General features: G+C 48.3%; 1 protein-coding gene across 2 annotated transcripts in view; it reads right to left on the bottom strand.

The window, feature by feature from the left end:
- LOC119955292 overlaps window positions 1–27,942 on the bottom strand; it is a 233,119-nt gene that overhangs the window by 26,598 nt on the left and 178,579 nt on the right. For both annotated transcript variants that reach the window (XM_038781371.1, XM_038781372.1), the window contains exons 11-13: window positions 22,808–22,878; window positions 21,185–21,295; window positions 17,740–17,837 (exon numbers count right to left, since the gene is read on the bottom strand). In XM_038781371.1, coding sequence (XP_038637299.1) covers window positions 17,740–17,837; window positions 21,185–21,295; window positions 22,808–22,878 — 280 coding nt within the window. The remainder of the gene's footprint in view (window positions 1–17,739; window positions 17,838–21,184; window positions 21,296–22,807; window positions 22,879–27,942) is intronic.

The following is a 27,942-nucleotide window of genomic DNA, read 5'->3' on the forward strand; positions in this document are numbered from 1 at the left end:
GGGTGCAGAAACCTAAACCATGTGCAGCTAAATGTCTGTATAAAGTTGGCCAGTTTGGGTACCGATGGGAAGCAGAGACCCAGTTGAGATCTTTCTTGCCGTCTAAATAATAGGTATTGTAATAAAACTTTATTTATTTCTTCAACTCGATGTGGACTCCCTTCGTGGTCTGCTAAACTGGCGACTAGGGTTCAACTGGTTTTCGCTCCTGCTGCAACTCTGTCCGTTAGGCCATCTCACTAACCCTGCTAGATAAAGTCAGGCTCTTCATTTACCATGCTGCTGTGTGGAAGATTAGATGCCAATGTGGAGGACTGGACTCAGTATGCGGAACTAATGCGCTACTTTTTCATAGTATCATGGAGAATGATTGCCAGACAGTCATTTTGTTAACTGTTTGGAGGCATATACCTACGGTGTGATATGGAGCCTCACCTATCCTGCGGCACCTGACACTCATACTTTCGAGCAACTAGTAACGCGAGTGGGGCAACGTTTTAACCCGGCGCCATCTATAATTACGCAGAGATATTGCTGTAATACAGTGGAAAGGACCCCGGCTGAGACCATCTCAGAGTTTATCGACATGATAAAAGATAGCCAAAATATGCAAATATGGTACGTCCCTGTCAGAAATGCTGCACGACTGCTTGGTATGTGGCATCAATAATGAGGCCACTCAAAAGAAATTGTTGGTCAAACCTTCCTTAAACCTGCAGCAATTTGTGTAAATTTGCCCATCACGAGAAAGTGCCGAACAAGGGGTGCAAGAAATATCCTGGGAATTAATGTGATCATCTTACGGCACGCCCCCTCCTGGCAATCAACAACTACCCCCCCCCCCCCCCCCGTTCTGGGTCGAGTGCAGTGCAGGTCTGGTTTGTTGGTTGAAGACTGAGTGGTCCCGACGGGATACCGCCCTAGAATCTGCATAGGTAGAACCATGCCGATATGGGTCATGTGGTCGTAGGCCCCTACGCGAACGCAAGCCACAGGTCGGTCAGAGGTCCTCACATCCTGGAAGAGGTAGACGCTTGCCTAGGGCCCATACTTTCCATCTGGATGAACCAGAGGAGGAGGATTGCATGCAACTTAATTGTATGGCAGCGCATTGGGTTGTGCCCATCAAAATCACTGCACAGGTGAACGGACACCTATTGGAGAGAGCTTAATACTGGCGCTGCAGTTTCCATTGTTTGGAGGCAGATCTTCAACCGCATTAAGCAAGGAATGCAATATCTGGATTTGAGAGACACTGAGGCCCTAGTAGCCACTTATACCATTGAGCTGCTGGAGGCCACCATGGCTCTGGTGGTTTATAGATGGCAGTCATTGCTCCGCCCATTAATTACGGTAAAGAGGCACGGCCCTAGCTTGCTGGGCCACGACTGGTTGAGCCGCCTGCACCTTCACTGGCAACACATCTTTCAAATTGAATCAGGGGGCCTGAGGGAAGTACTGGGAAAATACCCTGAAGTCTTTCAGCCCAGTTTGAGAAAAATTGACGGTGCTGTGGCCAAAATCCATGTTGGGGCAGGAGCGCAGCCGAAATATTTTCAGGCCCGCCCGCTCCCTCATGCATTGTTGACAACAGTGGAAACCGAGCTCAGCCAGCTTGAAGAATTAGGGATCAACCGGCCCATGTGCTTTGCAGGCTGGGCAGTGCCAGTGGTCCTAGTATTGAAGCCGAACAAAATGGTCCGGTTGTGCGGGAGTTACAAATTGACGGTAAATACTGCTTCGCGCTTGGACCGCTACCCGATGCCCTGCATTGAGGACCTTTATGCTAAATTAGCAGGTGGATTTTCATTTACTAAACTTGATATGAGTCATGCATATTTGCAACTTCAATTGGAATCGTTATGTTCCGATCAACACACACCGCAGCCTGTACGAATACACCAGGTTGCCTTTTGGCATGTCATCGGCCTGTGCTATATTCCAGCGGATAATGGAGAATATTTTGTGTGTTACCGCGTGTAGTGGCATATTTTGACGATGTGCTGGTCACCGAGCAACCGAGCAGGATCATCGGACAACGTGGTGGAGGTTCTCTGGTGTTTTCCAGGTTTGCCCCCTTCAGCCTGCGAAGGGCCAAGCATGTTTTTCATTCCAAAGAGGAGGTGTATTTGGGCAATCGGGTTGACCATGAGAGCTTACACCCGGTCGCAGAGAATGTGCGCGCCATTCAGCAGGCCCCAGCCCCCTACAAGCTTCCATCATTTTTAGGGTTAGTGAACCATTATGGCAAGTTCATCCCGAATTCCACAATGAAGCATGGCCACCCCTGTATCTATTTTTGAAGAAAGACCAAGAGTGGGCATGGCGCAGCCACAGGATACGGCTTTCAACCGGTGAAGAAACAGTTTTTGGTTTCCGGGTTGCTGACTCACGATGATCCCGCCAAGCCTCTCATCGTCAGGTGCAACGCGTCACCGCACGTCATTGGTCTCTCTCACTGGATGGCGGCCAACTGCTTTCACCTCCCTGCAGCTGGCTGTGGCTGAACGCAAATACACATAGATAGAGAAGAAGTGCCTGGCGGTGATTTTCAAAGTCATGAAATTCCACCAATACCTGAACGCCCGCCATTTCACCCTCATCACCGTACGCTGTTTGGTTTATTCAAGGGGGACAGACTCATCCCGCCTATCACTTCCGTGAGGATCCAGCGGTGGGCCCTTTTATTGGCCGCTTACAAATATTTGTTCAAACATAGGCCAGGCATTCAAATTGCACACACTGATGCATTGAGCCAACTACCCTTACTGACTAGCCCCTCATCTCCTCCCAGGGCAGATAAAATTGTCACCACCCTGAACTTCATGGGCTCGTTACTGGTCACTGTGTCGAGAATGTGTGAGTGGACCCAAACGGACCCAGTTCTTTTCAAAGTTCGACATCTCATGTTATATGGTGAACAACATTGACATCTCCCAGGTGAATTATGGGCTTATTCATCCAAGGTGTCCAAATGCGGGCAGCACGGTAGCATAGTGGTTAGCACAATTGCTTCACAGCTCCAGAGTCTCAGGTTTGATTCCCGGCTTGGGTCACTGTCTGTGCGGAGCCTACAAGTTCTCCCCTGTGTGTGTTCGTGGGTTTCCTCCGGGTGCTCCGGTTTCCTCTCACAGTCCAAAGACGTGCAGGTTAGGTGGATTGGCCATGCTAAATTGCCCTTAGTGTCCAAAATTGCCCTTAGTGTTGGGTGGGGTTACTGGGTTAAGGGGGATAGGGTGGGGTGCTCTTTCCAAGAGTCGGTGCAGACTCAATGGGCCGAATGGCCTCCTTCTGCACTGTAAATTCTATTCTATTCTGGCTTTATAGTGGTAGTGTCTTGTCTGGTGATTGGCTCCACTGTGTTGTATGCTTACTGGTCAACCTATGTGTCAAACACTGCCTGTCTGCATCTTATTATATACATGAGTGGATATTATGACATCTGATCCTTTTTTTTAGTTAAATAAATACTAAGGTATGTATACGTATATATATTTATGCCTGACTATATACAAACGGTACTTGAACAAACGTATATACATAGGAAGGTGTCGATGTGGCAAACAAATCAATATTTACAAAGGTTAAATCGATGAATTCAGTCACAAAATTTACAATAGTTCAGTCTACAGATTCAGTCTTTGTGGTGGGCGACGAGTTCTTGTCGATCGCCGCAGAGGTGGATCAGGAGCCGCCTGCACGTGGATAGGTGGGATCGCTGACATCGCGGTTGTCGCGTGGGCCAGCAGAATCGCTGGCAGATCGGAGGCCTCGTGGCAGGGTACATCCGGAGGAAGTATGATGACGGGCAGAGCACTGCGGTCAGGTGGTGGGCGTGGAACTCTTTGCAATGCCCGTCTGTTGCACCGTAGCAGGGAGCCATCAGCCATGCGGAAAAGGAAAGACCTTGGGGCAACTTGTTTGACAACAACAGCTGTGGCTGACCAGCCGCCCTCAGGCAACTGGACATGAACATGATCGGCTGGAGCCAGCTCGGGTAGATCCGTGGCATGAGCATCATATGTGGCCTTCTGTTGTGCCCAGGACTGCTGCATTGTTTGTAAAACTGTGAGGTGGTCAAGGTCTGGAACATGGATGGCTGGAACTGTGGTCCTCAGAGTGCGATTCATGAGCATCTGTGCTGGAGACAACCCAGCGGGGTTGCCCTGTATCCAGCATTGCCAGGTTGAAGTCGGAGTTAGACGTGAAGTTAGACGTGAGTTAGACGCTTCAAGTTAGACGTGAAGTGGGACAGTTTCACCACTTCTGGGTAACTGGAGAAGTAGTTGACCAGGAGTACGTAGTCACGCCCCTTGGCGTGGAAAAGGTCTACACCTACTTTGGACCACGGAGAGGTCACGATCTCGTGCTGTTGCAGTGTTTCCTTGGGTTGAGCCGGTTGAGACTTCTGACAGGTGGGACAGTTGAGGACCGTGTTGGCAATGTCTTGGTTAATGGCTGGTCAATAAACCGCCTCCCGAGCTCTGCGTCGGCATTTCTCGACTCCAAGGTGATCCTCATGGAGTTGTCCCAGCACCATAGCCTGCATGCTCTGAGGAATAACGATCCTGTTGAGTTTCTGAAGGATTCCCTCCACAACCGTCAGCTTGTCTTTCACGTTAAAGAATTGGGGACATTGTCCCTTCTGCCAGCCATGGGTGGGGTGCTGTATCACACGCTGCAGTAGAGGATCCTTGGCCGTTTCCTCACGAATTTTGACCACCCGTTCGTCAGAGGCTGGGAGGGTGGTGGCACACAATTGCACCTCTGCTTCTATGTGGCAGATGAAGTCACCTTGTTCACGGTGTGGTGATGGACTGGGATAGGGCATCTGTAATGATCAGCTCTTTGCCTGGCGTGTAGATAAGTTTGAAGTGATAGCGGCGGAGTCGAAGAAAACTTCGCTGTAATCGAGGGGTCATGTCATTTAAATCCTTACGGATTATGTGGACTAGAGGCCTGTGGTCCGTTTCCACCGTGAATTTCGGCAGGCCGTAAACGTAGTCATGAAACTTGACTATTCTTGTCAGGAGACCCAGACACTCTTTTTCGATCTGGGCATACCGTTGCTCAGTGGTCGTCATGGCCCTGGAGGCATATGCCACTGGTGCCCAGGACGAGGAGGCATATGCCACTGGTGCCCAGGACGAGGAGTCATCTCGCTGGAGGAGCACCGCCCAGTGCCGTCCTGGCTTGCATCAGTTGATATCTTGGTTGCCTAGGTTGGGTCGAAGAACGCCAGAACTGGGGCTGTGGTGAGCTTTGCGTTCAGCTCACGCCATTCCGCTTCATGTGTGGGCAGCCACTGGAATTCCGTTGACTTCTTGACGAGATGGCGGAGGGCCGTGATGTGGGACATCATATTGGGAATGAATTTCCCGAGAAAGTTGACCGTCCCGAGGAAGCGGAGGACCGCCTTCTTGTCCTCCAGGGTCTTCATGGCGTTGATCACCAAGACCTTGTCGACGTCTGGCCGCACACCCTGCTGCGAGATGTGGTCACCTAGAAACTTAATAGCCGATTGACCAAATGAGTACTTGGCCCTGTTGAGCTGGAGACCATGTTCATGAATTTGCTGGAAGACCTGCTTGAGGCGAGCGATGTGTTCCTGGGGCATTGTGGACCAGATAGTCACGTCATCCATGTATACTCGCACCCCCTCGATGCCCTCCATCATCTGCTCCATGATGCGGTGAAACACTTCGGAGGCAGATATGATGCCAAAAGGCATGCGGTTGTAGCAGTAGCGACTGAACGGGTTATTGAACATGCACAGCTTGCGACTGGACGCGTCCAGCTGTATTTGCCAAAAGCCCCGGGAGGCGTCCTGCTTCGTGAGGAATTTGGCATGAGCCATCTCACTAGTCAACTCTTCACGTTTTGGGATCGGGTAATGCTCCTGCATGATGTTGCGGTTTAGATCTTTAGGATCAATGCAAATGCGGAGCTCCCCTGATGGTTTCTTTATGCAGACCATGGAGCTGACCCAGTCTGTTGGCCCTGTGACCTTCGAGATGATGCCCTGGTCTTGGAGGTCCTGTAGTTGCTTTTTCAAATGATCGTTGAGGGGCGCCAGCACCTGATGGGGTGCATGAATTACAGGGGTGGCGTTCGACTTGAGCAGGATTTTATATCGGTACGGGAGCTTGCCCATTCCATCAAATACTGCGTGATAATGTTGTCTATGACGGCTTGCAAATTTCCATCGGGCGACGCCATCGCCGGTGACGATGACATGGTGTGGACGCGCTGAACCAGTTCCAGGAGCTTGCAGGCACGAGCACCGACGCCCTGTCAGGCCTGACTATTTCAAACCGTTATGTTGCCTAGATCGCCTTGTTGGATACCCCTAGTTGACATGAGCCACTGGCAGCTATGGCATTGCCATAGTAGTCAAGGAGCTGGCAGGCCGGTGGAAGAATGCTTGGTCGGGTCTGGATGGTGTCGAGGTCAGATTGTGAGATGAGGTTCGCAGACGCGCCGGTGTCCAGGTTAAATGGGATTAGAGTCTTGTTAACTGTGAGGCCAGCACACCACTCGTCATCTGGATCCACACCGAGGATCGAGAGGCATTGCGCAGGTGTGGTGGAGGCCAGCTCATGTGTGGTTATGATGCCCACCCGATGTGGATACTTGAGGCAGTCAGCATCAGGGTCTGTTTGGCTGTCGGGATCGGAATCTGGCATGCCTTGCTGTATTGAGCGGACACTTCTGCGCCGCAGCTGGGATCGCTGGCTGCTGAGCTATGGAGCAGAACTGCAAAGGGCTGTGTAGTGGCCAAGCTTGCCACACTGGAGACATCGGCATCCTTTTGCCGGACATTGCCGCTTTAAGTGGGCAGAGCCACAATTCGGACACGTCATGACGCTGACGTCAGCGCGTTCCGTGCGCCACCCCACATGTGCAGTGCGGTCGGTCGACGTACGCACCTGCGCAGTTGGGTTGTCGGTCTCCTCATCCACTCGGTTGTGACATGCACATGCGCAGGGATCCGGGAAAAGCGCGTGAAACGGCCACTCTCCTCGATTCTCAGGCCCTGCATCTGTGCGATGGCCTGCACCCATTCCGCCTCGTGGGAGGCCAGCTTTGCAGTTTCTGCCACCCTGATGTGGCAGTAACGATCTTGGCATGCTCATGGACAACACCTGTATCAATAGCGACAGAGAGGGTCAAATGTTTGATTTTAAGGAGCTGCTGCCACAGGGAGTCGGAGTGGACCCCAAAAACGATCTGATCCCGTATCATGGAATCAGCCGTCGAGTCATAGTTACATGACTGCGCTAGGGTGCGGAGATGGGCCAAGGAGGAGTGAAAAGGTTCATCCTTACCCTGAAGTCTCTGCTGGAAGATGTACTGTTCAAAGCTCTCATTCACCTCAATGTCGCAGTGGCTGTCGAGCTTCAGCAGGACTGTTTTGAATTTTGTTTTGTCTTCACCGTCGGCGAACGTAAGGGAGTTGTAGATGTGGATGGCCTGGTCCCCCGCAGTGGAGAGAAATAGCGCGATCTTCCTGGCATCCGATGCTGCCTTGCGGTCGGTGGCCTCGATGTTCAAGAGGAACTTTTGCTTGAAGATTTTCCAGTTGGCGCCGAGGTTGCCGGAGATGCGGAGCTGCGGAGGAGGCTGGATGTTTTCCATTTCGTTGGATGGCTGCTTGCTGGTCAATGCTGATTCACTCGAGGTAGGTCCGTCAAGATCAGTACCACTCCTGGTACCATGATGTGTTAGGGAGGTTGGTTCGATGTGGACTGCACTCGATGCAGGGAAGTTAGAAACAGACGTCTAACACTGGAGAAGATCCAACACTGTTTTATTCAACTACAGAACTGCTATATATATTCAGCTGTGGGTCGACACTATACTGATCTGACTGGTGACCTTGTAGTAGCCTGACCAGACTGACTAGCTACCGCATGGTGTTTGCACTTGTTAGCTTGTGGACTCAGTGTCTCAGTGGCTGGGTCCAGAGAGAGCTGGAAACCTAGTGCCCTCTGGCTTTATAGTGGTAGTGTCCTGTCTGGTGATTGGCTGTACTGTGTTGTATGCTTACTGGTCATCCTATGTGTCAAACACTGCCTGTCTGCATCTCATTATATACATGAGTGGATATTATGACAAATGGCACACTTTTAACGAACGAAACGTCCCCTGGGTTTCTGAAGGCTAACAGGGTATGATGATTCATACTCTCCCATACTACCCAGTTTCAAATGGGAGGGCAGTCCAGATGGATTATGGAAACAGACTTTGGAGGTCAACGGACACTAGGCTGGCCTGGTTCCTGTTTTGTTGTAGGACAACCCCACACACCATGACTGGGGTACCCCGGGTGAAATGCTGGTGAATGGAGACTTTGGACCAGCCTTCGCACAGTTTTCCCCTGACATTGGCGGGAAAGTGCGCCATAAGTGCGTGGGCAGCACGGTAGCATGGTGGTTAGCATAAATGCTTCACAGCTCCAGGGTCCCAGGTTCGATTCCCGGCTGGGTCACTGTCTGTGCGGAGTCTGCACGTCCTCCCCGTGTGTGCGTGGGTTTCCTCCGGGTGCTCCGGTTTCCTCCCACAGTCCAAAGATGTGCGGGTTAGGTGGATTGGCCATGATAAATTGGCCGTAGTGTCCTAAAAAAAGTAAGGTTTGGGGGGGGGGGGGTTGTTGGGTTACGGGTATAGGGTGGATACGTGGGTTTGAGTAGGGTGATTATTGCTCGGCACAACATCGAGGGCCGAGGGGCCTGTTCTGTGCTGTACTGTTCTATGTTCTATAACGAAGACCTTAAAGGGCATTGCCCCATTCAACATTGACTACCCATGCTCTTTCTACCAGGTGATGCAGCACATGTCCGAAATTTTGCAGATAGCTCCAGAACCGTAATCAGTCAGGCAGGGCCAGTTTCCTACCAAGTACAAGCATGTGGATCACATTAGGTCCAGGCGACCAATTCTTTGTAAAGTACCTTATGAACGAAAGGTTTCTGTCCAGCTGAAGCTGATGCCTGAGCGGGCAAGGTCAGAACCCCAAGGGGGTCAAGATGCCGACTTGAGGGAGGTTGTCGACACGGATTCAGAGATAGAGTCCCAACCATCGGTGGTCTCGGACGGTCTGTCCACAGTGCAGCAGCCTCCGGCAGAGATTCCGATTTGGCATCCCAGTGGGAAGTGACGTTCACCTTCCTGGTACACACCACCCGATCCTGGATGCACAGCCGGAAACGAAGCGAGTCTGGTGCCCTCCAGTGCCAGAGTCATTGGAGGATGCTTCGGACTTTGCGGTGGGGGGGGGGGGGGGGGGGGGGGGGGTTGTCATAACCCGCATGGGACTTACCAAGTGGCAATTATTAAACTCCCCGTGAGCCTCGCTGAATGAAAGCTCCCCCGTTTAAGGAGGCATGGAACCCTAAACCATGTATAACTAAACATCTGTATAAAGTCGGCCAGTTTGAGTACCAATGGGAAGGAGACCCCCGACTGGAATCATTCATGCTGTGCAAATAATAATTAATGTAATAAAACTTCATTTATTTCCCCAACTTATTATGGTCTACTAAAAGTGCACAATGTTCAAGACCATTCGCTCAGATACTGAAGCAGCCCATGTTAAAATGCAGCAAGACCAGATTAATATTCAGACAAGTGGCAAGTAACATTCGCACCATACAAGTTACAGGCAATGGCCATCTCCAACAAGAGACTCTAATCATTACCCTCTGATATTCAATGTTATTACCATTGTTGAATCCCCCACTATCAACGCTCTGAGTTACCATTGACTAGAAACTGAAATAGACTAGCTATATAAATACCGTGGCTATATGTGGCTACAAGGGCAGGTCAGAGGTTGAGAATCCTCTGGCGAGTAACTCAGCTCCTGACTCCCCATCTCCAGGGCACAAGTCAGGAATACTTCCCATGTGCCTGGATGAGTGAGGCACCAACAACACTCAAAAAGCTTGACACCATCCAGGGCAAACCAACCTGTTTGATTGGCACCATCCACAAACATTCACTCCCTCCACCACTAATGCACACTGGCAGCATATATCACCTACAAGATACACTGCAGAACTCAACAAGGGTCCTTCAACTGCACAACACCTGTAAGTTCCCCTCCAAGCCACACAGCGCCCAGACTTGTAAATATACCACCATTCCTTCGCTGTCACTGGGTCAAAATCCTGGAACTCCCTCCGTAACAGCACAGTGGGTGTACCTAGACCACATGGACTGCTGCGGTTCAAGAAGGCAGCTCACACCACTTCCAGAGGGCAATTAGGGATGGGCAATATAAATGCAGGCCTAGTCAACAACGCCCACATCCCAGGAATTAATTTTTAAAGAACCAGCAGTCATGGGCTCAAAATCTCCCTGTAGTAAATAGTGAGAATAAGTTTAACGAATTGGAGCTAGCATTATGAAATAATGACTGGGAAAGCTGCGGGATTGTTGCAAAAATCTGACTGATTCACTGTGTCCTCCAGGCACAGTACAGTTGCGTTCTGTAACCGGTCTCATACTCCCGAGAGTGGAAATTCCAACTTGAGACTTTGAATTCCATTTTACCAAAATCTAGAAAGAAAAGGTTGCTCCCAGTAAAACTGACAATTAAACTGTCATAAAAAACAGATGTTTCACTGATGTCTCTTTGGAGAGGAATCTGCCGTGTTTAACCGGTTTGAGCCGCATGCGACTCCAGACCCGCAGCAGTGTGAATGACTCTTAACTGCCCTCTGAAATGGTCACATTGTTGGCCAAAAAATGGCCAAACATTGCTCCAAATCTGGACAAAAACAGATGGGTAATAAATGTTAGCTTTGCCGCAGAGGTGTATTGACCCACCGTGTAAGGGAGCGCTGTGCAGGTGTAAACTAACCGGACGGGAACTCTATTTCAACTCTAGATTTGAAGCTGCATTCTGGCCATTTAAATTTGAACTTAAACCTGGGCGTTGTCACCTCAGGAACGAGACAAGAGTTCAGCAGTGCAATGTCATTCTTTAAGTGAGACGGTTAACTTTTGTGTAGTATTTATGACGTGATGGTGAGCAGATCTGATGGCATTGTGATTGCTTACATGCATGGAGTGGGGGTTGGACTTCAAACAATAAAGAGGACACAGTCTGATCTTGGAAGAGCAACGGATAAAACTGTCTGCTACAGTGGCAGACTCCATCCTCGCCCGCTGCTTGACAATGAAAAGGTTTCACCGCAATTAAGCAGAAACAAAAAGTGATTCTGTTTTACCATGCTGTTCCTTGCGATGTGCAGTATGACAGCGCTTAGTCCGGCATTGCCTGTGCACTAATGAGCTCCCAAACTGATTATTAAACAGGGGAAGTAAAAACTCCAAGCTCGCATTTGAATGACTGCTGCCGCCTCATTGGTGAAACAGCCCTCAGGAGGCAACAGTGATGGAAAACAGTGTTGACAGGAAAAGTAATGATCCTGCAAAGGGGGAATGAATTGCACTATGCAAACAATGAGCATAACCCCAGCACGAGAACTTTGTACGAGCTGGGACAGCTCAGCACAGACGAGCATAGTTACTTTCATCTGTTTTTAGTATTGAGATAACAGGAACATTGAATAAAACAACACTCGCATATATACAGCACCTTCAATGTAGTGAAAGGTCCCAGGGTGGATCACAGGAGTGTGATGAAATAAAAATTGACACCGAGCCAGATAAAGTGATATTAGGGCGGGTGACCGAATGCTGGATTAAAGAGGTAGGTTTTTTGGCGCGTCTTAAAGGAGTGAGAGGTAGAGAGGAGGGAGGTTTAGGGACGAACCTCTGAAGATTAGGGTCCAGGCATCTTGGGAATGGCCACCAATGGCGGAGGGATCAAAATTGGAGAAGTACAGATATCTCACAGATGTCAGAAAATTGCAGGGTTGGAAGAGGTTACAGAGGTAGGGAAGGGAAAGATGATGGAGGAATTTGTAAACAAGGATCAGAATTTTTATATGTATCATTGCAAGACTGGGAGCCATTGTAGGTCACAAAGCACAGGATGATGGGTGAACCAGGCCCAGATTAACCCTGTAAGAAGTCTTACAGCACCAGGTTAAAGTCCAACAGGTTTGTTTCAAACACGAGCTTTTGGAACACTGCTCCTTCCTCAGGAAGGAGGAAGGAGCTGCGCTCCGAAAGCTCGTGTTTGAAACAAACCTGTTGGACTTTAACCTGGTGTTGTAAGACTTCTTACTGTGCTCACCCCAGTCCAACGCTGGCATCTCCACATCGAGATTAACCCTGTTATTCAACGGCACTTTGTCATTTTTTTCCCCTTTGGGAGTTTCTCCCAGTCGAGGCCACACTGCCATCCTGCATTGGCGAACTGAGCTTGCCAGCAGGACAGGCTCCTTGCAAATCAGGGCGCCATTTTGGAAGGAGGCCCCGATCTCTAGACACCCCCCTTTGACTCCCCCCAAAATCCCGACTCCGTTTTTCAGGAACCACCCTCCCTTCACCCATCTAATCTTTCCTGGGGCTCCTGAACCCCGTCTCCTTTACCCCCACTCTTCTGGACAAGCCCCCCTTGGGCTTGACCCCTGGCACTGTCAACCTGGCACCCAAACACTTTAGCACTGCCAGCCTGGCACTACCCCTGCCAGACCGGCACTGCCAGGGTGTCAGTGCCAATGTGCCAGGCTGGCATTGCCAAGGACCCCAGATGCCAAGGGGAGTGTCAGGGTGCCACTCTGCCCTGTTCCCGACAACCTGATAGCCTCTAATCGCTTGTGAGACCCCCCAAGGTGCCAACATACCTGTTCACACTTGTGTGAACCAGCACTGAACGTTGCCTGACTGAGTCCTCACAGGTGTGGCCATTGAATCCCGGGCACCGTATGAATCTGGCGAACGCATGTTTAGATGAGCCAAATAGCTTATTTAAATATGCATTTCTGGATCTTGCACCACTGAGGCGGCATGGGCGGCACTGCTGGACATGGGTGGGCAGGGGCACGGAACGGTGCTGGGTGGGGGCGGTGCCAGGTGCATGCTCGGTGGAGTTCAGGGTGACGGGTGGGGGCTGGTGCCAGCGGGCCGGTGTCAACCCACCTGTGCAGCCGGTGGGGGTCGTTGATCACTGGTGACGCTCACTGAGGTGACGGCCGCTGCCACTTCCTCCCAGGCGGCACTGGCTGCCCTGTGGTTGACCCTCCAAGCCCCTTGGGGGATCAGGGCATGCCGTCTGGTCTCAACCATGTCCAACAATTTGGCCAGGTCGGCATCCCCGAATCATGGGGCTGGTCTCCTCAGTAGCATAGCTGCATGCTGTGTGGGGTTGGCTGTGCAGGAGGAATTTAAGCGCTGCTCTCCCTTGGTAGCAGGGGGCTGGGGAGCTTGTGGCAGTTTTCACTCGCTACCATACTTAGGGTGTGATTGAATGGAAATGTTTCTAAGTTTGGTTTAATAGCAATGTGGATCTCGACTAAAAAGCCAGTGGGTAACACCCTGCCAAACGCGCCCAAAATGACACTTAGAAATCTTCTGGCTAAACCAATTTATCTTTCCACAGGTGCTGCCAGATCTGCTGATTATTTCCTACATTGTCTGTTTTTATTTCAGATTTCCAGAATCTGGGGCTGGATTCTCCATTTTTGGGACTATGTAATCATAATAATAATAATAATAATAATCACTTGTCGTCACAAGTAAGTTTCAATGAAGTTACTGTGAAAAGCCCCTAGTCGCCACATTTCGGCGCCCGTTCGGGGAGGCCGATACGGGAATTGAACCTGCGCTGCTGCCTTGTTCTGCATTACAAGCCAGCTGTTTAGCCCAGTGTGCTAAACCAGCTCCTCGCCATGTCCCCACACTGTCGTGAAAACTGAGGTCTCTTACGCCAGAAAAACTGGGGTCAAAAGGCCACAGATTCACCATCTTGCAGGGGGCTAGCAGGCAGCTGTCGTGGAGCTCGCAGCCCCCCGCACATTCGGGTCAGAGGCCGCGCGTGCTCCATGGTGGACTCAGACCGTGGACCTGGAGTGCGGAAATAGTGCCCCCGATCGCTTCCTCGCCCGACCCGGACCGCCCTCACAATAAAAGCCCAGTCCCGAATGAGGCCCTTCTTGCCCTCCGATCGGCTGCGGACTGAGTCTGCAGGACGGTGGGACCACATTAGAAATACGCCATCGGGTCTTCAGCCAATTAGGGGCGGAGAATAGCGGAGCAGGCCACAAGCAATGGCCTCAGGTGGTGGATACTCGGTGTGACATACTCCACGAGTACGCCATTTTAGGTGGGGGGAGAGCAGAGTATCGTGGAACCTGCGCCAATCCCAATTTCATGCGTGAAACTGGATTCTCCGCCCCGTCGCCGAACGCGATTTCGGCGTCAAGTTGCGGATAATCCAGCCCCTGAAGTATTTTGCTTTTATTTCAGCAAGCTTCCTAACCTGCTGCTTAAACCAGGTGTGTTTTTATTTTGTTTTCGGATTTAAATCCATCTAATCTACACAATCATTTTTTTAAATGAAAACATGACGAGCAACTTTCGCTGGGATGTGAGGAGACAGTGCTGGGTGCAGCTTCCGTTATCAATTGTGTTTGTGTGTCATAAAGCACAGATGCAGGCCATTCAGCCCATTGCACCTGGTCTCTGAAAGAGCTAAACAATTGTCCCACTATTCCTTGCTCTTTCTCCATAGTCTTTTCAACGTTCTCCCCTTCAGGCATTTTACCAATTCTTTCTTTAAAGTTACAATCTGCTTTCACCATTCTTTCATCTATTCCAGATAACAACTCACTACATAAAATCATTTATCTTCATCTCTCCTCTATCATTTTTGCCAATTACCTTAAATATATAATCTGGCTACCAGAACCTCAAAAGTCTGAATTAGGTTATGAACATATTTTCTATAACTTGGGGAGGACATTTAAGAGGACATATCACCAACAACTTGTATTTCAATAGTGCCTTCAGCATGGCCAAATGTCGCAAGAAAAGTTATTGAACAAAATTTGACATGGAGCCATATAAGGAGGTTATGACAGGTTTGTCAAAGTTGGGTCAACAAGGTGGGTTTAAGAAGAGTGTTAAAGAGGAAAGGATGGCGGAGAGATGGCCAGAGCCTCTAGTGCAGGCAGCTGAAAGCACAGCCAACATTGGTGAAGAGAAGGAAATGGGGATAAGAGACCAGAATTGTAAAAATGGTCAGTCGTAGAAAAAAGAAGCTAGGGTGATCAGCACATTCCAGAAAGATGCTAAAGTACTAGGCAGCTATGGCAGAGGAAAGCAAAGCCCAATGATGCCTAATGTGGTAGCACTGGCTTGGAAAATTAATTTCCCCAGGAAACGCTAACATTTATGCTGACACAAAAATGAATAAAATTGCTGCAATTATAATTGTGAAACAAATGTCTGTATGTAAAGTGGTGTCAGATTGATCTCTCAAAAAGATTCAGCAACTCAAGACTGGGCATCCATGAGGCACTGTGGGCCATCAGCAGCAGCAGAATTGTATTCAACCACAATCTGCAACTTCATAACCCGGCACATTCCCCACTCTACCATTACCAACAAGCCAAGTTATCAACTCTGGTTAAATAACGAGTGCAGGTTAGCACACCAGGAGGCAGGCGTACCAAAAAATGAGGTATCACCCTGGTGAAGCAACATCACAAGACTACTTGGGTGCCAAACAGCATACGCAACAAGTAATAGGCAGAGCTAAGCGATTCCACAACAAACGCATCAGATCTAAGCTCTGCAGTCCTGCCACATCCAGCCGTGAATGGTAGTGGACAATTAAACAACATACTAGAGGAGGATGCTCCACAAATATCACCATCCTCAATGATGGATGAGCCCAGTACATATGTGCAAAAGACAAGGCTGAGGCATTCAGTCAGAAGTGTCGAGTAGTTGATCCAACTCGGTCTCCTCCAGAGGTCCCCAGCAAAGGGCGGCCTGGTGATACTCTGGTTAGCACTGCTGCCTCACAGCGCCAAGGACCCGGATTCAATTCCGGCCTTGGGTTACTTTCTGTGTGGAGTTTGTACATTCTCCCCGTGTCTGCGTGGGTTTCTTCCGGGTGCTCCAGTTTCCTCCCACAATCCAAAGATGTGCATGTTAGGTGGATTGGCCATGCTAAATTGATCCTTAATGTCCAGGGTTGTGCAAGCTAGGTGGGGTTACGGGGATAGGGCCTGGTTAGGATGTTCAGTTGATACAGACTCGATGGGCTGAATGGCCTCCTTCTGCACCATAGGGATTCTGTGATGATCACAGATGTCTTCAGCGAATAGGGTTCACTCTGCATGATATCAAGAAACTGCTGACAGCACTGGACACTGTAAAGGCTATGGGTCCTGACAATACAGTATTCCGTCAATAGTGATCAGCAGGCGAGTGCTCCAGAACTGGCCGCACCCCTAGCCAAGCTGTTCCAGTACAGCTACAGCACTGGCATCTGCCCAGCAATGTAGAAAATTACCCAGGTATGTCCTGGGTATGTTCAACCACAATCTGCAACTTCATGGCCTGGCATATCTCCCACTATTAGCACCATCCTATTAGCACCAAACCAGGGGATCAACCCTGGTTCAATGAAGAGTGCAGGAGGGCATGCCCGGAGCAACATCAGGCGTACTGAAAATTGAGGTGTCAACATAGGACCACTTGTGTGCCAAACAGCATAAGCAGCAAGAAACAGACAGAGCTAAGTGATTCCACAACAAACTCATCAGATCCAAACTCTGCAGCCCTGCCACATCCGGCTGTGAATTGTGGTGGACAATTAAACAACTCAGTGGAGGAGGAGGCCCCACAAATATCCCCATCTGCAATGATGGATGTACAAAAGACAAGCTGAGGCATTCGCAACAATCTGCAGCCAGAAGTGCCCAGTGGATGATCCATCTCTGTCTCCTTTGCAAGTCCCCAGCATCCCAGCATATACGATTCACTCCACATGATATTAGGAAACGGCTGAAAACACTGGATAATGTAAAGGGCACTGACGTTATTCCGGCAATAGTACTGAAGACATGTGCTTGAGAATTGCCACACTGCTAGCTAAGCTGTTCCAGTACATCTGCAACACTGGTATCTAACCGGCAATGTAGGAAATTGCCCAGGTGTGTCCTGTACACAAGAAGTAGGACAAATCCAACCCAGCCAATTACCACCCTTTCAGTCTACTCTCCATCATCAGCAGAAGTGATGGAAGGAGTCATCAACAGTGCTATCAAACGGCATTTACTCAGCAATAACCTCTCACAGGTGCTCAGTTTGGGTTCTGACAGGGTCACTCAGCTCCTGACCTCATTACAGTCTTGGTTCAAACATGGACAAAAGAGCTGAATGCCAGAGGTGAGGCGAGAGTGACTGCCCTTGATATCAAACATCAGCAAACATCCCCAATTCTGACCTCATGATGGAAGGGAAGTTATTGATGAAGCAGCTGAGATGGTTAGGCCTAGGACACTACCCTGAGAAACTTCTGCAGTGATATCACAGGGCTGAAATGACTGACCTCCAACATCCACAACCATCTTCCTTTGTGTCAGGTATGGCTCCAATCAACAGAGGGTTTCCCCCCTGATTCCCATTGATTCCAGTTTTGCTCGGGCTCCTTGATGCCATACTCGGCCAAACGCTGCCTTGATGTTAAGGGCAGTCACTCTCACCTCCCCTCTGGAGTTCAGCCCCTTTCCCCATATTAATCTGCATTATGCTATCATCAAGTAATTAATGGTGAGCAGCACTGAACATTCCCAACCATAAACTTACTCCAATTTTGTGATTTTCTGTGCCAGGCTAGCCATCACTGCAAACAGCCGGAAATTTGTCAAGCCTTCGATGACATTGTAATCCAGGCTCTCCAGAATCTGAAAGAACAATATGACAATCAAAAGCAGCACATTTAGGGAGAACCAACTCAAAACACATATCAACTTGGCACAGTTCCAATAGAAATTCAATGATATACGTCCTGGAATTTCAGGAGGTCTTTTCAAGTTCAATCTCAGTTTGGCATTGCTGGCATGTTATTGCTAGTTCCTCTTCCCGCTTGAGAAGGTGGTGGTGAGCCGCAATCTTGAACCACTGTAGTCCATGTGTTATAGGGGCACTCATAGTGCTGCGACAAAGGAATTTCCAGGATCCTGACCCTGTGATGGGGAAGGATTGACATTATTGTTCCAAGTCAGGATGGTATGTGACTGTAAGGGAACCGTACAATGTGTTCCCATGTGCCTGCTATCTTAGTCCTTTAGGCGGTAGAGGTTGCAGGTTTGAAAAGTGCTGCCGAAGAAATCTTGACAAGTTTCTGCAGTGCATCTTGTAGATGGTACACACCGTTGCCATTGGGCATTGGTGGTGGAGGAATGGTTAAGGTGGTGGACGGGATGCCTATCAAGTAGGCTGCTTTGGTCTGGATGGTGTTGAGCTTCTTGAGTGTTGTTGGAGCTGCACTCATCCAGGCAAGTGGAGAGGATTCCATCCTGACTTGTGTGCACAGAGGCATCAATATTGGGACAGGTAATGTACAAACTAAGCTGTCCTTTGAATGAAAATCTACATTTAGGAGTTCCATTCTGCGAAGTTCGCAGAGTGAAGATTTATGGCAATATCTTTTAAAGTTGAAATGTGGTGGCATGAGGCTGCATTGCACACTACCTGGCTAGAAATATAGAAGTTGATTCAGAGGTGCCCAAACTCTGAACCATGAACTACTGAACACAGGAGCCATTGGCAAAGTGGACAAGCGCCACAATGCGCACTGGTAGTGGGATGCAAATGAATGAAAATGGGTCTTAATGACCCATTTGCATCTATGTAGTGGTCCCGGCACCCTATTCTCCAGCCTTTCAGGATGTCCCCAGGGCTGGGAATCACGTGGGCGTGGATTACTTGTAGTCTCTACCAGTGTGGCCCCCTTGGCCCACCGTGAGGTACACCAGGCAGGTAAATACCATTAGAGCCCATCCGAGAGAGCCCTGCCCTGCCACAAAGCACTATCTGCCCACGCCTCCTCTACCAGGTGCCCCCCCCCCCCCCCCCGCCCATGCCCCCACCCAGGGACCAGTGTAATAGAGGGACCCTCACAGAAACACCCTTTAATAGGGGTAACCCACACAAGGACCCTGTAATAGGGACACCACCAGGGACACTGTACTAACGGGACCCCCACAGGGGCCCCCTTTAATAGGGGGAGCCCTCCAGAGAACATGAAACATCAATGTTTTTGACCACAGCAAAGAGAGGTAAGCGCAGTGAAATCACACGCTTGAGTGATTGGAATGCACTTACCTCTTTTTGATATGGTCAATGTTTACAAAAATTAGGGTTTCTCCATTTCGCCACTGAACTGTGAAGTGAGATTAATGAATCAAAGTTGCAGATAGTTTGTAGAAGCTGTCAATCACAGACCACTACTGGAAACTATGAATGGATTGTAGCTAATAGATCCGTGGGAACCAAAGGCAGTCACAGCTGATCTCCTTCAAGGAATGGACAAGCAGAGTTTCAAGGTAAGTGTGACAGCTGTAATTCCTCTCACTGCCCCCGACTGGACTGCTATCTAGCTTCCAAACAGGGATCTCTTTTCTGGGGGTAGGTCAGTGTGGGGGGAGGGTATGTGGGGGGGGGGGGTACCTTCCCCACAGGGGACCCTGTGGGGGTCCCCCTATTATAGGAGCCCCTGTGGGGACTCTCCTTGTTAGAAGGGGTTCCCCCAATTCCAGGGGTCCCTGTGGGGGATCCCTATTCCATGTATCCCTGTGGGGGTTTCCCTATTACAGGGGTCCCTGTGGGGGTGTGTGGGCTCCTCTGCAGGGGGGGTCAGCCCTTACTTGGGGGTAGGGGGCACCCAGGCAATCCGGGTGTGGGTTGCTGCTGTACAGTGCGAAGGGGGGGGGGGGGGGGGGGGGGGGGGGGTGCAGCCTATTTGCAGTGCCGGGGAGGGGGGGGGGGGTCTTGGGGCCTATTGGAAGTGCAGGGGGGTAGTTTGGGGCTGATTTGCAATGTAGGAGGGTTTGGGGCCGGTTTGCAGTGCGGGGGACGGAGTGGCCGTGGGACCTCACTAGCGGGCCACCAGCTCAAGATGGCACCCCAATAGCAGTATTGTCTGGGCATCCCTCGTATTCCACGCCATGCATACATTTGCACGCTGTGGAACACAGAATCGGTTACGGATTTGCCCTCCCCAGGAGATTGTAAACCGGTTGCAATTCAGCTCCAGCAGGAGAACACAGGCCGGGTTTCTCCGTCCCACCGCACCAGGTTTCTGGTTCAACACACCATCAGGATTCTCCGTTTCACCAGCTGGTTAACTGGGTTTCCCATTGTGGGGCAGCCCCATGCCGTCAGGAAACTCCCGGGCTGCCGGCAAAACAGAGCATCCCGACGGCGGAGAATTCAGCCCATAGTCTTTGAAAAGGAGAAACCCACCCACTGTTTTTTGGATGTTTTGTTAAACAGAGGTGCTGACTGTCTTTTCAGGTTGATGCAAAAGATCATACAGTCAGTAATCAAAGAAATGCAGGGAATTATCCCTGTTGTTCTAGCCAATATTTACCTCTCAGCAACATGACAATACTGACTATCTGGTCATTATCAGACTGCTGTTTGTGGGAACTTGCCGTGTGCAGATTTGCAGATTGGCCACTGCACTTCCTGCATCACCACAATGATAACACTTTAGAAGAACTTCATTGGCTGCAAACACTTTCCAGATGTCCTGAGGTCATGAAGGGTGCTATAGAAATACCAGTCGCTTTTCTTTTTTTTAAAACTTGCATGAATTTCATCAACAGAAATTTTATGCTGCTATATCAGCAGAACTTTTCGAAAGATCAAACCCAGTGATGTGTGGCGACAGATCTAGTTCGCGTTTTCACACATACAAGTGGCAGAAAAATTGGATTGTGTTGCAACATTAAAATTATGAATAACACTCCAGTCTGGATGGCCCTGTTTATAAATGACTTTAATAACAAGCCTTTTGTAGCCGAGGTTGACATAGCGACCCACATCACCTGCCGCCAAGCTGGAACCAGACAAAGGGAAATCTTTACACCGATGTGGACCAGTCACAGGCAGGGACTTGAAAACTACAATTCTGCATCAAGATCAGGGGGTAATGGTGAAAGGAGTCTCGGTTTAACATAGTTACTAAAGGACAGTGTGGTTACAGAATGTCAAAGCTTCTCCGCAGCTGTGTTAATAAAATTACCCTGTAGATATAAATTTCTTCAGAGTCGGTGAGTGCTCCCAATGGAACCATTTCTTTCAGAGCCATTAATACCTCGACACAGGACAAGCAGCCATCATTATCATTATCCACCTACAAGGCAATTGAGAAAGGACAAACAGAGTTAGTAAGGAGTCTTAACCGGACATAGAGGGAATACACCAGGCACATCTAAACAAAGTTGGAGAGAAGTACCACAATTAATTACATAGAATTACATCAATTCTACCACACAGAAAGAGGCCATTTGGCCCTACTGTTTTATGTCATTGTTAATGCTCCACATGAGCTTTCTCCCACTCCCTCTCTATCTCAGCCCAAAAATATATCCTTCCTCCCTCATGTATTTATCTAGCTTTCCCTTAGATCCATCTTGCCTTTCTATTTGTTTCTTTCCTTCAATTATCTCCCTCTCTCCATCCTTCATTTCTCTCACTATACTTGCATCTGTCTCTCCTCTCCTTCATTATAGTCCGCCATTTGCCTTTTCTTTCTTTTTTTCTCTGCTTCAGTTTTTCTCAATCCCTTATCCTTCCTTTACTGCCAGGTGTACATTTCGTCTTAATTTTTCTCTTTCTTTCTTCCAGAACGTTCACCTCTTCCTTCAACCTCTCAGACTTTCTCTCCTTTTTTTAAACTTACAACTTATTAGAAACAGATAAACTTAGAGCACAGAAGGAGGCCATTTGGCCCATCATGTCTGTGCCAGCCTAATTCCATTTCTTAATTTTTGTCATTTCTCGCCTCAATTTCAACCTCCCTGGCCCATATTCGCACCACATGCAAGCTTTCCCTGAAATCATGCAATTGACGGATTTGGACGAATGCCTTTTATTAACAGTCATAATTCACACCATATCCTATCCCACACCAAGCCCAATTCGCAATGGCATTCCATGCTTGCTGATCTATATTGCCTCCTTTTTAAATCTCAACCTACCCAACTCTGTAACCTCCTCTAGCCCTATAACCCTGGGAGCTATCGGTGTACCTCTAATTCTGGTATCTTGCACATCCTTGATCTTAATCACTCCACGATTGGTGGCTGTGCCTTTAGCTGCCTGGGCTCTGTAACATCCTGCATGGGGACTATAGGTGGAAATGCTGGTCTTCCCCGTGCTCCTTGCGGAGGGAGTATGAACTCCCGCTGCTAGGGGTGGGGTATCTCAATTACCTAGAGTATATAAGGTCAGCCAATAAGGTACCGACCAGAAAGGTAGGGGCCTACCAGGGAGCTCAAATACATTATAAATAAAACTTTGTTCTTACTTTTACTAGGCTTGGGCTCCCGCATCCTTATTAAAGCTTGAAGCTCTGGAATTTCCTCCCCAAACCTTGTTGCCTTTCTTTCCTCCTTTAAAATGCAACTTCAAAACCATCACTTCATCACCTGTCTGAATATCCCCCAACTTGGTGTCAACTTTTCTTTCATTAAACTCCTATGGGACATGTTAATTCTTTGAATCTGTTATATAAAGACAAGTTGTTGTTGTAGATATGGCCTGAAATAAATTTGGGGGATTTGAACCAGATACCCAGCTGGGTATTCCTTGCCCTGATCTATCTGTGGGAGGGCAGCAAACTGATTCTTGATTCAACACTTACCTCTTTGAATTTCGTTTTGTACAGTGCCAGCTCCTCCCGATTAAAAATGCAGTATTTCTCCAAAAAGTTGACTAAACAGCAGACAGAAAAGAAATTAGACAAAGAATCATTGGCTGGGGAAACTGCAATCTATTCAGAAATAAATCTTGCCACCCTTAAACGATGGAATTGCTTAGCATTTAGGCAGCGTTCAAACATAGATGACCTTTTCAAAAGCTGTTGCTTCACTGAGATTCTGCCTCAGCACACCATTTATATTTGGTGAATGATAATTCTCTCATTGTCAGTGTGATCTTTCAGGGACAGGGTGCTTGACAAGTAGAAGACATGGAAGACTCTGATGTAAATGTTGTTTCCGTTATACTCCCAGCTGCCAAGCCTGAGTTCAGTTTATGTTGACAGAGTCCTGAGGTTCTTTCTGTGAGCTTCAATTCAGATGATAAAGCCAAAGAAACATCCAATCATAGAATCGTAAAATGATACAGCACAGAAAATGGTCATTTGGCCCATTGTCCCGCATCTTTGGAAAAGTTTAAACAATTAGACCCCTTCTTCCCTGCTCTTACCACTTTTCAGGTATTTATCCAATTCACTTTTGAAAGTTGCTACTGGATCTGCTCCCACCCACCTTTCAAGCAGCCCCTTCCAGATCACAACAACTTGTTGTCTAATGTTTTTCATCATTTTCCTTCCAGTTCTTTCGGCAATTACTTTAAGTCTCTGCCCTCAGGATACTGATCTGCCAGCTTCTCCTTATTCACTTACGAGTTTATTGACTTAACTCTGAAAAGAGGTGAACTCAAAGGTAAGGTGAGAGTGACTGCCCATGACATCAAAGCATCATTTGATGGAGTATTGCATCAAGGAGGTGAAACAAAACTGGAGTCAATGGGAATCAGGGGATTGGAGCGATACCTGACACAAAGGGGCAGTGTTGTGATTGTTGGACATCAATCATCTCAGCCCCAGGACATCACTGCAGGAATTTCTCGGTGTTGCGTCCTAAGCCCGACCATCTTCAGCTGTTTCATCAATAACCTTCCCTCCATTATAAGATCAAAAATGGAGGTGTTCACTGATGTTTGCACATTCGTGACTCTTCAGATAATGAAGCAGTTCATGTCCAAAGACCTGGCAATATTCAGGCTTGGGCGATAATTGGCGAGTAACATTCATGCCACACAAGTGCCAGGTTATGAACATCTCCACAGGAGAGATTCCAACAACGGCATTACCATCGTAAATGCACCATTGTCAACATCCTGAGGGTTACAATTGACCAGAAACTAAACTGGACTAGCCACATAAATACTGCTGCAACAAGAGCAGGTTAGAGTTTGGTAATTCTATGGTGAGTAACTCACCTCCTGACTCCCCATAGCCTGTCCACTATCTACAAGGCACAAGTCAGGAAAGGGATGGAATGTGCCCCATTTGCCTGGATGAGTGCAGCTCCAACAACACTCAAGAAGCTCAACACCATCCAGAACAACATAGTCCACATGATTACCACCTTTTCCACCACCTTCAACATTCACTCCCTCCATCACGAATGCACAATGGCAGCCATTTGTACTGTCTACAAGATGCACTGCAGGACAGCACAGTGGTTAGTGCTGCTGCCTCACAGTGCCAGGGAACAGGGTTTGATTCTCACCTTGGGTGATTGTCTATGTGGTGTTTGCACATTCTCCCCATGTCTGCATGCGTTCCTTCCGGGTGCTCCGGTTCCTCCCACAGTCCAAAGATATACAGGTTAGGTGGATTGGCTATGATAAATTCCTCCTACATGTCCAAAGGTCGGGTAGGGTTGCAGGAATGGGGTGGGAGATTGGGCTTGGTGGGGTTCTCTTTCGAAGGGTCGGTGCAGACTCAATGGGTCGGGTGGCCTCCTTCTGCACTGTAGGGATTCTATGATTCTAACTCAACCAAGCTCCTTTGACAGTACCTTCCAAACCCGTGACCACTGCTATGAAGAAGGACAAAGGCAGCAAACACATGGGAATGCGACACCATCTGAAAGTTCCTCTCCAAGTCACTCAGCATCCTGACTTGGGAATATATCATTGTTCCTTCATTTGTCATTGGGTCAAAATCCTGGAACTCCCTCCCTAACAACACTGTGCACGTACCTACAGCAGATGGATCGCAGAGGTTCAAGAAAGCAGCTTAACACCACCTCCTCAAGGGGAAAGCAGGGAATGATGATAAAGGCTGACTTAGCACACCTCGTGAAAGAATGTTTTAAATACTCTGATAAAACCCTTCATTATTTTGAGCATCTCTGTAGAATCTCCCCTTAATTTTCTCTGCTCTAAGGAGAACAACCCTAAGGCAGCCATTTGGCTGATGTGAAAGATGTGGAAGAATCACCAATGACCCACAATAATCCATAATGTGGAGGCAGCAAGGCTACAAATTTGATTGGTTACCAAAAAGCACCACATATCCTATTGGACCAACTTTCTTGCCAGAACAGGTATTTGGGGTAATCAATGCCTTAAAGTTTAAAGATAGAAGTTGATTGTTCTGTAAATCAGCATCTCAGACTAAATTACAACATATGCTCCACCTTTAAAGAAATATATCCCATCAAAAACTGAGAATGGTTTGTTTAAACTTAATTGCAACAGTGCTACAGCCCATGTGCCCTGTTAGCTGGACTCTAAGCTGTGTCATTTGCTGTCTGTCCGGTTTCACAGCAGCCCACGCTTCAGGGACAGCTGGCAAAAGACGATCAAAATGTTTGTAATCAATTGAGAGTCACTGACTCCATTTCTTTCACATAATAGAAAGCTTTTGTTTTTTGTTCCGAGGGACCAGCCATCTTATCAGTTCACTCGCTTACTTTTTTATCTTCCTGTGTTTGGTCACAAATCCTCCTGGATTTATTGCAGATGCAGCCAGCCCAGTGAAAATAATCGTACAAGCGAAGAGCCTCATCAAGTCCTGGCTAGAATGCTGAGTGATTCCAATGGGAAATTAAGCAGACAAAAGAGGCAGTGAGGTGATAAATGAAGGGAGGTTCATTGCCGTGGCGCTGTGACAAGCTTAACACTCTTAATTTCTGTTTGGCAAGACCTCATGACAAATATTGTGAGTCGTTGTGAGGTGTGATGGTTATGTTGCTAGATAAGAAGCCCAGAAAATGTGAGTTCAAATCTCACCCCCGCAGTTTGAGAATTCTAATTTAATTTATAATTTCAGGAAAATGGCCTAGAATTGATTGGACAGTCATTATTAAAAAAAACACTAGTTCACTAATGTTGTTTAGGTAAGAAACCCTGCTGTACTTACTCAGCCCAAGCCTCTTTCTGACTCCAATCCCACATCAACATAGATAGCTCTCAGCTGCCTTCTGAAGCAACCTAGCAAACCGGATCAGTTGGACCACAAAATTGGCAAGGGCAGTTTGGGGTGGGCAATAAATACCAATCTTGCTAGCGACATCCCGAGTCTGCGCCTTAAAAATAAATCATGAGAGTCTAGGCATCAGTACAAATATGATGTGTAACTGGCCAATTTGTATACTTGTGAAATATACAGATGCTATCCCTTTCACTGATGGATGGCGATTATCAACATTCTTCTGTATGCAGTAATATGTTGATCTGATCCGCTGCAGCCAGGTTGGAGGGAACATCTCAGGATTCAGAAATATATATTCCTTGAAACTCTGCGCTGATTCAATGGTTTCCTTCTGCGCTCAACAACCCAGCAATTCTGTGATGTCTGTACGTTGGTCTTTTAAGTTTCAAAATGGGTACACTTGTGTTTCACAGTACAAAAGGGAAGAATTATACTTCTGTTGCCCAAAGCCTTTTTGAGACCCTGTCTGGAGTAACTACATTCAGTTATGAAAACAGTTTTGTATAAATTTGGTTGGTATTCTCCTGCGTATGGAAGATTATTCTGATTGAGGTGTTTCAAATCTCATCAGTATTTGACAGCTATTGACATCTGTCCATCTCAGGAGACGGTGGACTGCACCCAGAGTGTATGTAACCTGTTACAGCAGCAGAGGCTGATTCGTGACTGGCAGACCCTTCCGCAGCTGGCACAGTTGAATAATGTTGGCTTGAGGTGGACTAATGGTATTTCCCTCTGGCAGGCTGTCGTTTCCAGCATCTAGTTGTTTCTTGTGTCCCCTGCTTTTTCCATATCCCTCCTGACTGCTTTCTCCAGGCACTCCAGTATGCAGCAAGGACTTCCAATGCATTGATTCACTCCTGGTCAACTTGAGCCCTAGATTGCAGCCACCCTTTTATGGCAGACTTAGGAAACCTACTGGTCTCATATTGATAGCAAGTTCACCAGGGAGCATATCTTTGGGGATGCAGCCGTCATTCATTTGGCTCGCATGCTCAGCCAACGGAGTCGCCACTGACTCAACATGCTGGGGATCCCTGCCTGCTGATTCAATTCCATATTCAGCACTCTGTCTTGTCAGGAGAAACCCAGTATTCACTGAGGCAGCAGAGATTAAAGCTGTTCAGCCGCTTTTATAACATGCATAAGTTGTCTGCGTCTCACTAAGGGAGGGTGTTGAGAACACAAGCCTGATACACACAGGATTTTCTGTTAGTTTGATGTTGGTCCACACTTTGATAAGCCAGCTGTGGCCTTGGAAACTCTGGTGCTGATTTCAGCATTAAGGGACAGATTGTTGGCAATTCATAGAATCATAGCATTTACAGTGCAGAAGGAGGTAATTCGGCCATCGAGTCCGCACCGGCCCTTGGAAAGAGCACCCTACCCAAGCCCACACCTCTACCCTATCCCCGTAACCCAGTATCCCCACCCAACCTTTTTGGACACATTGGCAATTCAGCATGGCCAATCCACATAACCTGCACATCTTTGGACTCTTGAGAGCAAACCGGAGCACCCGAAGGAAACCCACGCAGACATGGGGAGAACATGCAGACTCCGCACAGATAGTGACCCAAGCCGGGAATTGAACCTGTGACCCTGAAGCTGTGAACCACTGTGTTACTGTGCCGCCCACGGTCATCCGAGGGGACAGGTTGCTGCTAATTGTTGATCCAAGGTATGCAAAGCTGTCAACGACCTCTAGAGTGAGACAGTCGATGCCGATGGAAAGTGGACTCTCTACATCCTGGCCCATAACCTTG

Source organism: Scyliorhinus canicula, chromosome 20 (genome assembly GCF_902713615.1).
Source record: "Scyliorhinus canicula chromosome 20, sScyCan1.1, whole genome shotgun sequence".
Lineage (NCBI taxonomy): Eukaryota > Metazoa > Chordata > Chondrichthyes > Carcharhiniformes > Scyliorhinidae > Scyliorhinus > Scyliorhinus canicula.